The following is a 9870-nucleotide window of genomic DNA, read 5'->3' as shown; positions in this document are numbered from 1 at the left end:
CTCTGACACTTTACTCATTGGGGACAAAGTGTGATTACTTAGGGAGCCTGTTGTAATAAACAAACATGGAGGATAAGCTAAAATCCAAAAATGCTAAATCGTTGCGTCGTTGTTGTCACTTTCATCTTCATCATCATCAACAAAACCCAGACAGGACTGAAAGCTTGAATGGAGGAGTAAGAAAATATCTGTTTTAGTTTCTTACAACATTTGTACAGCCACAGTGTCCTGATCTATGAACCAGTGTCAGGTTCTGTGTAATTTTTACAACCTGTGTGGCGTCTGACGTTTGTGGTTTTACACGTGTATATGTCAAGGTTTCTGATGGCAGCTTCTGATGTCATCCAGAGAAAGTGTAACTCATGTGGTAAGCGACAGCAACAAGGAAGCTGAAAGGCTGCTGCCGCTGTTAAAAGGAGAAGTGTTAGATAGACGCTCATTCAATCTGCTGTGCAACCGGCGTCTGGAGGCGACAGACAAATCACTGACAGAGAGAGAATCACAGCGCTCACTTTCACTCAGCAGTTTACTTCAGGACAGTGATGGACTTTCATTTGTCTCAAGCTCTTCCGAGGTAAGTTTGAGAAATTCTACAATCCCCGTTCATATTTTTGGGGAAATATCCAGACTGCAGGTAAAAAACTAAGAATGAGGGGTTTTAGATCATACTGGATGTGTTAAGGGAGCATAAAGTGTACCAATTGTGTTGAAGTGACATATTTTATCGTTGACTTCTTAACCAGCAGAGAATTTGAATGCTCAAGTTCCTGCAACATATCATCCTTCAGCATTACAACCTGAGGTGGTGCCTCCAAAAAGGGAACAGCTTCCATCCTCTCTGAGGATGTGTTTCACTTCTTATTATAACATCTTTTACCTAAAAACCCGCATAACAAAAAGAGTTAGAATAAGCGGTGGATTAGTCAAAATCAGCTATGGAAGTTTGATCAGTGTATTATTCACAGGGCCGTGTTATCTGGTACAAATGATTCACACACAGTCAAATGTAGGGCATATGTGGGTGTGTTTTTTTGTCTTTTCTTTATTCTGAGCCATTTGAATCTGCCGATAAAATGTAAGTTTCGTTTTTGGGGTCTTCACGTGCTGTCAAAAAAAACTAAACACTACACAGAGGACGCTAAGTTTGTTCATCTACTAAAGCAAACAAGCTGTTGAAAATGTTCGTATTTCATGTTTGACCTATTTGTGAACTCTACACTCTGTTCTTAGAGTAAAATTGAAATTATTATTATTATTATTATTTGAGCTTGATTAAATGTCCTATAGTGACGCGTTCTTTAAAACCTGGAAAAACGCTCAAGACAAAGTCCACTGTGGGAAAAGTTGCCCACCTAAAAATTGGAATTGCCCCCCAACCTGAGCCGTCTAGATCCCGACTGTTTATACCACCAACACACATCGTATAAAATGTAAGCCTCCCAAAGGCTTCCATTTTATCCACTTATCTTCCTGCTCTCCAAACAAAATTGTGTTTTTATAACAGTGTATTAAAGTAACCGCCGGTACATGCACCTTTTACTGGTTTCTTTCTACATTTTATGCAGTTCAATGTGTATATTACTGCAACAGTTTCTCATGTTTCCAATTAACATACATGACTTCTTGAATTTTTTTAAAACTTTTTTTAAAACAAAATAGAAAGAGAACAGAGCCTTAAATAGTCACTTTAAGTTAGTTGACATATTTTGTCGGGTTTTCACCAAACTTGTGTGCTTATTGCGTTAATGCGTTAATGCTGAATCCTGACTGCTAAAGACAGTAAGATGTTAATGGATGGGTAGAATTTCTCTCGGTGCAGCTGATGGTCAGTCTGACGGTGACAGAGTGTGTTTGTGCAGGAGAGAGAGGGAGAGTGAGGCTGCTGTTTTCTTTGCTAATTGGCCACGACCTTTAAAATAACCTGCCCATGATTTTGTGCATTTCAGCCCACTTGAATCGGAGGAGAGAGTATTTGAACCTTGCTGCTTTGACATGAAGGTAAGTTCCTTTAACATTTGTGGAGCTGTTATTAAAAAGGGAAGTAAAAAAAACCAACACGAAACTATGTCCTACTTTGGCAAAGAGCATTACTATACTATTCTAACACAATGAGGTCAAATGTGCAGCTAGATGGAGTTTTTCGAATATTAACACAGAGGAGGAGATGTATCAGGTTCAGGATATTGTACACAATGAGTTTTTTTTTTTTTTTTTCGTGGCACCATTAGGTTTTAATAGACTCAGATCAGTAATAGCACCTGCAGGTGGACATTGTTATGGAAGTTTCGTTTTGGTGCCTCTCTGTCTGGAGCATGTGAGTAAGATATGAAAGTCCCTCAACGTAGACACCACATTGTGCTGTTGGTTGGACCTTTATCTATAACCTGACCTTGGGTTCTGCTTAGAGAGAGAAGGGAGTATCTCTGGAATTTAGACAGGCACTATTCTCCTGTACAGATATGATATATTATTATTATTATATATATATATATTATATTCAAATATACATAGTATAAAGTGGCATAAACAGTACTGTGTGAAAATATTCAAAAACTCCTCAACAGACATGATGTGTGTTTGTTCTTGATTGTATAGGAAGTTCAAGACGAGATCTTCACACTTGAAGAGGGACTGTCCCTGAAGATTTCAAAAAAAACCCACTCCATGAAGGCTGTGGCTACACTTGTGCTGGCTGGGAACCGGATGGAGAAGTTCTTGTCTCGAAAAGGCAGAACTGACAGCGAGTGCTGCAGAATGATCATGGACAGTGTGATAGAGAGTGAGTAACATCAGGACACATGGTGATGTCTCACATCATAATTTGCCCCCTCAAATGTGATAAAGTGGATGAATAGCCATGCATCAGCTTTTACAATCTGATGGTCACCACCACTAATGTACAGAAACAGCAGTGTTTAAGTTTTTAATCTATATATACCAATATCATTTATTTTGTAAACAACTCTCTTGTATATAATTCCCTATAATATATCTATTTTTTAAATGTAAAAGTTCTCATTTTGTATTAGCATGTGGAAAGTAACTTTCAGAAACACCCTTCCTTTTTTATACAGGACAATGAGAGTTTCAGAAGCCTATGAAACAGCGGCTGGACTATTTGCAATATAATGACTTTCAACTCTCCGTCAGACTTAAACTGAGCAACTTCTTTTCATTGAAAGCTGCCAACGTTTCATTCCTCCTCTCCACAGCAACAATTGTCAAGAAGGTTGAGACCTGCTGCACAGGAGAGAGGAGGCTGGTCTTCCAACGTCTCATGAGTCGGGAATGCAATCTGACTGACAACGAAAATAAAGATATCGTCTGCACAGCCCACGACTTCAAACTGACGGCCCTCACTCTGAATGCAGCCAACTTCAATCACAAAGGTACCAGTAGATAACTGTAGATTTCAAGAGGGAATTTACATTTTTACTGCGTTTATACAACAGCTACAGTTACTTATCACATTAAAATTTTACATGAATTCAAAACATACAAGATTATACAATTTAGCTTTAAATCAGAGGCCTTGAACCTCTTTGGCTTGTGACCTCTGCAATTTATGCCTCTACGTCTTTTCTAAAACGGATAGATAAGACCGCCCTATCCGTCATGGAACGCCCTCTCCGAGCGCCTCGGACAGCTTTTCGTGCACCTCTGATTTTTCTAACTGTCCGTGTTTATTTCGGAGACCCAACGGACAGACCCTGGCTGTGATTGGTCCTCGAACGACATCATTTCCGTATGACGTCATTTCCGTATTTCACATTTCCGGACCTCAAACTTCCTGCTTCCTTCCCTGTCACAAAACCCCAAACACAACTATGATTCTACGATTAATGTGACGTGTGTGTTAAGCCAGCGGAGTTGTCCGGCTGACAGTGGCTCGTTAGAGTACTGACGGCATGTGTGCACGGTCACATACGGTTATAACGAGCTTTCATAACGGCGCTAGCGTGCTAGGCTAGCGGGCCAGCCACCATGCTAACTGCGGTGGTAACGGTGCAAAAACCCGCCGTCACGACTTTAATTCCACTTCTATCATGACACTGTTTCTATAATACCGTCAGGTTAGAAGCAAACACTGGATAGTAGTAGTTAGTGTCGGGAGTCCCTGCTGACACTAACTGTGTGGAAGCCTGGGGGGAGCCAGCTGGGGGGAAGCTAGCTAGCTCCGTGTAGCTTCTAGCTACATGTAGCCTCAAGCAGATTCAAGCTGTGGAATCAGCAACACAGTTCGGAAACAAGACCTGGGAACCGCTGCGCTAAGAAACGATAACATCAGCATTTTGACCCGCTGGGTGTCACTTTATTTAGTTCTGTTAGTTGCCATGGTTCAGTGTGTGGGAGACCAGCCGACAGAGGTAAACAAACACACGTGGACTTCTTCTTCCGAAAAAATGGGGTAGGCTTCTCTGAGCTCGTCTTCCGTTGCGCCACCTATGGGTTTGGCGGTGAATTGTTTTCAACGTACAGTCGTCGGAGAGGTAAAAATCAAAAAGACTCTCTGCTCTCCGTGCAACCCTCTCCGAGAAACGGATACGTAGAAGCATACTGGAGCCTTTAGAGAAAAAGCATCCTTGTATTCACGCTCATTTCTATGTCAGTCGTTTTCGGCTCAAAGGGATGTCTCTTATCCAGTATTTCACAAAATGCATCATCTCACGACCCCCTCATTTTGATCTGGTGACCCTTTGGAGGGGCCTGACCGTAACGCTAGGTTGGACTTAACTGAATCTCTGTAAAAGTAGTTGAAGCCATCTCAAACTCAAGCAGCTATCATGATATGATACTGATAATATTTCTTTGTTGTTGGATTTTTTTAAATTAACACATTTTACAGCTTCTTTAACATATGTCCAGGATTTGAATGCTTTTTTTCTTGCCAAGTAGGCCTAAAGAAATTGAAAAATTATACAACTGCAATGTCTTTAATCAACATCTCTTTTTTCCTGTTTTTCTATTAGTGACATTTAAAATTGGGACATATGGCTCTCCTGGTGTTGGTCAGACTGTTGTTCTGTCAATCATCAATCACAACTTGTACATTTCCTGCACAATGAACGGTGACAAAGCTGAGCTGCAATTGGAGGTGAGACACACACACACACCCTAAGGAAAACAAGTTTCCATAACATGGTGATGCAAAGAGATTTAGGTCCCCATAACACAAGTGATTTCAAACACACAAACACGGGCCATTCTGTTTCAAAATAAGAAATTTCACTCGAGATAGCATAAGTACATTTGACCAATTTACCAATAGTATATCTTTTAACTGTAGTTCAACATTTATTTCATTTCAATATTCAGGTTTTATTGTATGTATTGGATTTCTTTTTTAAATCCTTGACTTTTGAATCTTAAAATGTTGCATTAGTAATCTCATTACTATAATATATTAAACAAGATTTGATGTCCGAATTTACTATTTTAATTTTAGATCTCATCACTGAGTTTTTTTCATAATGAACACTTTAACATTTTAACTTTATTTAGATTTTGTAAGTTAAGTTCGAACCTTTCATTACTCCTCATTTGGATACACCTTTCCAAAATCAAGTCTGTAACCTTCTATTTTGTCTTCGTAAATGAAAATCTTTACTTTTGACTTTCTATGAGCACTTTTTTATTACATTGCTTTTCATCTTACTTCTATCTGCTTTTTTTTCTTGTTGCAGAAATGCAGTGCAGAGGATTTAAAGGTCATCTGCAAAGATGGAACCAAGGACCGTTTCCTCTTCTACAGCAAGGAGTCAGAAATAAATGCCAAGACATTTGAGTCTGTTCTCTGCCACGGCTGGTTCATCAGCACCTCCTATGAGCAGGAGGAGAAGCCCGTGGAGATGTGTAAAGTGGACTCTGCCCAGCGTGTCACCGCGTTCTGCCTCACCTAAAGTCACGTAATGAGTTAGACCTGTGTGCAATTTGAATGTAACTGGAATTATGCTTAGGGCACTTTTTTAACAAACCTTTTCTATCCCTGGCCACTAGATGGAGCAATCGCCCGCCTTTAGATAATGTTCTGTGAGGCAGAGGTAGCTAATTCAACCAGTATTACCCACAGTTATAGCTTTGTAATCACTGGCAAACTACTGTTTAATAGTTTATCTTCTTTTCTGGAGAATATTGTAATAGGAAATTCCTCACAACTACGAATAACCATTATTCTGGTTCTATGATAAATGTGTTTTTTACTGAATTCATTCCACTTTGTGTGTGTTTTTAAAAGGATATAATAAAATGTTAATATAATTTATATCGTTTAGCAAACTAGAAGTAGAGTGCATTCCTCCGCCAAGGCCTAACAGACCCCTTATGAAACTTTATTTCAATTTACTCATTTGTATCTGAATTAAATTGAGCACCTTCATAAATATGAATCCCCTAGTTATGTCTTTTTCATCAATATACATGAATTACCCTCTGAGAAACAATGAAAAAGTCCTTCTCTCCAAATGTTAAAGAAAGTCACAGAAGTAACTGGTTCCCCCCCCTGATAGAGATCTACATCAAATTTAAATTGGGTCTTTTTTCCTTGAATCATGCCCCACCTCTCTACAACATTTAATAGAAATCTGTGTAATAATGATAACAGACAAAGCAGCCATCTGGATTCTACTGAGCGCAATTTGAAATTGATGACACTTTTTTGACATCATCAACTAATAAAAACATACAAGGTTTATTTTAAATCAATTAATCAAATTAATCCAAACTTCTCAAAACCCTGTCAACAGGGGAAAACACCCAGAAACCTCAGAGAAAGTCACAAGTGAGGGACCCCTCCCCCAGGACGAGCTGAAGTTCAGTAGTGTAACAGAAAACACCAACAAAAAAAAACAATTTAAAACAAGTTCTTTACTGGGTTTAAAAGAACAGTGTTGAGTCACGATGAGGTTCAAGCAGAAGCAGTCTCGGAATTATCCTCCATCCCTGGAGAGATATCACCATGCTGTTAACTTGGGCTAGGGGTTAGGGTTACATGTGCAACACTAGAACATCCATGTCCACTTCAGTTTGTGGAAGAGAGAACTAAAACTGCTTTCATCAAAGCCCAAAGCCCTAATTTTTCATGAGGAACAGGAAAAGTGTTGTCCATTTTATATGCAGTATTGATGTCATGAAATGTCAGGAAAATCATTATTCCCAGAGTCTCTGAAGAGTTTTTTCGAACGATTGAGAAACATGGAACATCTGAGAAGCTGGTAGCAATTATCTTTGTTTTAATGGCATTTTTGCTTTAAAATATGTAAATGATAAATCGATTATCAAAAAAAAATAGTCCATTTATTTTTCTGTCATTCAACTAATTGATTAGATAATAATCAGTCATTCCAGCCCTGGGGCACTGAGCACATTAAACTCCTAGGACGAGGGCATCATGGCGAACAGGCGTTGACCAGGCGTGCACAGTCATCTCACTTCCTGAAGCCACTCTTACAGAGACACTGTTGATATATACAGTCTCTTACCACCGGGACACGGGCAGAGGATGAGGCGCCATGTGCTCTCAGATGGTTTCCTTACATTATTGGAAACCAGAGGCACCTGCTTCTGTATGAGCATCAGGTTATAATGCTGCACACCTGAATGAATGGGATTGGGTGTTTCTAGATACACAGCAACGAATGAGCCAATCGGGTAAACAGGGTTTTGTGAAGGAAAGGAGTCTTGGAATAATTATGTAAAACAATCTGAATAATTCTGAAGTTCCTCCAGAGCATTAACACAGGAAAGGAGTACAGCCCACTCTAAACAAGCAGATTTAGAAAGGACACTGCACCAGTAAATGCAAATGTTCTTACTGATTTCTACAAAATGTGAAACTAGCAAATAATCACAATTGAGAAGTCGGAGCAATTCAATTCGTGGAACTTTAACTTAAAAAAAGACACCAATCAACTAATCGTCAGCTTTAGATTACCTTGGTTGGTTGCCAGATAACATAATTAAGGGCAGTAAAAAGGGATTCCGTCACTGCAGAAGAAGTGTTCGATGACATGGAAATACTCACGTTCTGTAAAGATACCTTATTATAGTACATGAAGTAAATATGACTAGTTATACATCACTGCATTTGAAGCTCTGTTTTATTTATTGTTCATCTACCAGAGGCACACACAGACATAACAGCCTGAAATCTGAATTTCACCACACTCTCCAAATTAAATGTCAATCTGTTCCTACCCTTCACAATAGTGGACTTAAAGAAACTCAGCCAATCAGAGCAGTCCAGAGGAAGTCGACTTCCTCTCATTGGTACAGCCTGCGCAGGTTTGCATGGTGACACCTTGGGCTGTTGCCTGACTGACAACACAGCAACGAGAGATGCCGAGCTCTGCTGCGTGGCGCTGCTCGATGTTGTGGGTGCGTAAAGCAGATTACTGTGTGATGTGTGTTTAACTTTAAAGAAGCATAACAGCACAAGGGGTCAAGAACTGAAGGCAGGAAATATTTCAAAGCATGTATGAATGGGGACGTTTCATCTTTTATTCTCATGGCTCCATCCTCCTGCTGCACACACACAAACACAAAGACACACACACTCACACACACATATCTCTTAGAGGATCCTTTCATACTAATTCAATCAGATTTGGGGGAAATAAAACATTATTTCAGGCTATTTTCTACTGAAGTGTGGATGTCAATGTCATTTACCAGTTTGTCAATACAGCAGAAACGTCTTTGCAAGTGATTCGCTAAGACAAAAACAATCACGTGTCAGTTAGTGACAGAAAGGAGAAGATTCAGGTTTATGAGTGGGAGTGCATGAATGGAAGCAAATATAATATACATAACCTCATATCTGAAAATGACACAAGTAAAGTAGGAAATGCAGATGATCTCATCTCTGAAATCATGACAAAAACTTAAATAACATCTTTGGAACAGTCTCATTGATTTGCACACACACTCACATGTGCAATGTAGTGAACCTATTGTGTGTGGGCATATGATTGAGAGTGTGTGTGTGTGTGTGTGTGTGTGTGTGTGTCTCCCTCTGCCATGCACAGTCTCAGCACATGGCAACAGAAGCTAAATATAGCCCAGCAGCGCGGCTTCACAGTGGGATCATGCTTCCTCTAACGTCGGATCGCTCCCTGCTGCTGTCCCTCTTTCTCTGCTTCACACAAACACGGGTTCCCCTCGTGCCCCTCTCACCCTCCCTTTCTGATGATTCTCATTCTGTTTTACTGCTTCACTTTTACCCGCCATCATTCTCCCACTCTTCACATGCTCTGTTTCTGTTTACATGCACCTTTTCTCCTTTGGATTTCAGCTATTTATACAACCTGAAGAACAACTGTTTAATTTAGTCTTGGTAACAAAATTTAAAAATATCTTACATATAACTTAATTTATTGCATGAAATAAGGATTGTGAAACAAGATTACAAAAAAAAAGGAATTTACAAATGGTTATTAAATTATGGCCAAAAATACATGGTTTTGAGGTCACACTGACCTTGACTTTTGACCTTTGTCAAACAAATTCTAATCTGTTCATTCTTCAGTCCATCGCAGCTTATTTTGGCATTACATTTGAAGACATTTCCTCAAGGCGTTGCTGACATTTGATGATCATTAGACAAGTTTCTGCCAAATTTGATAGAATTCCCCCAATGGTGTTCCTGAGATATAACAATCACAAGGCTAAAAATGTGTTGTTAGGTCACAGTGACATTTGACCTTTGGCCACCAAAACTCATCATTGGATCCTATGAAATCCAATTCTTTACGTTGCTTTCGCATCGCGGATGTTTGAGTTTGTTACAGCCCAACAACTTAACAGCTAAACCAAGTCGTAATGGAGAGAAACAGCAAAAGGCTTTGTAACATTTCAAGAAAATCAGACAAGTCT

At 39.5% G+C, this 9870-nt stretch overlaps 1 protein-coding gene across 1 annotated transcript; it reads left to right on the top strand.

The window, feature by feature from the left end:
- Positions 1–516: 516 nt before the first annotated feature.
- Positions 517–6171, top strand: il1b (interleukin 1, beta). The gene is made up of 6 exons (XM_061080346.1): positions 517–574; positions 1947–1998; positions 2596–2779; positions 3213–3389; positions 4971–5095; positions 5685–6171. The coding sequence occupies exons 1-6, from the start codon at positions 543–545 to the stop codon at positions 5898–5900; spliced, it is 786 nt and encodes a 261-aa protein (XP_060936329.1). The 5' UTR covers positions 517–542; the 3' UTR covers positions 5901–6171.
- The last annotated feature ends 3699 nt before the right edge of the window (positions 6172–9870 follow it).

The sequence above is a fragment of the Limanda limanda genome, chromosome 1 (genome assembly GCF_963576545.1).
Source record: "Limanda limanda chromosome 1, fLimLim1.1, whole genome shotgun sequence".
Taxonomy (NCBI): Eukaryota; Metazoa; Chordata; class Actinopteri; order Pleuronectiformes; family Pleuronectidae; genus Limanda; species Limanda limanda.
Note: the sequence above shows the minus strand (reverse complement) of the source record. Positions and strands in the feature narration are given on the sequence as shown.

What these genes read in the sequence shown, in the direction of transcription:
- il1b (XM_061080346.1), top strand. Translation starts at nt 543, where the DNA reads ATGGACTTTCATTTGTCTCAAGCTCTTCCGAG. An exon ending in CTTGCTGCTTTGACATGAAG is followed by an intron (nt 1,999 to 2,595) that starts GTAAGTTCCTTT and finishes TTGATTGTATAG; the next exon opens with GAAGTTCAAGACGAGATCTT. An exon ending in CATGGACAGTGTGATAGAGA is followed by an intron (nt 2,780 to 3,212) that starts GTGAGTAACATC and finishes TCCTCTCCACAG; the next exon opens with CAACAATTGTCAAGAAGGTT.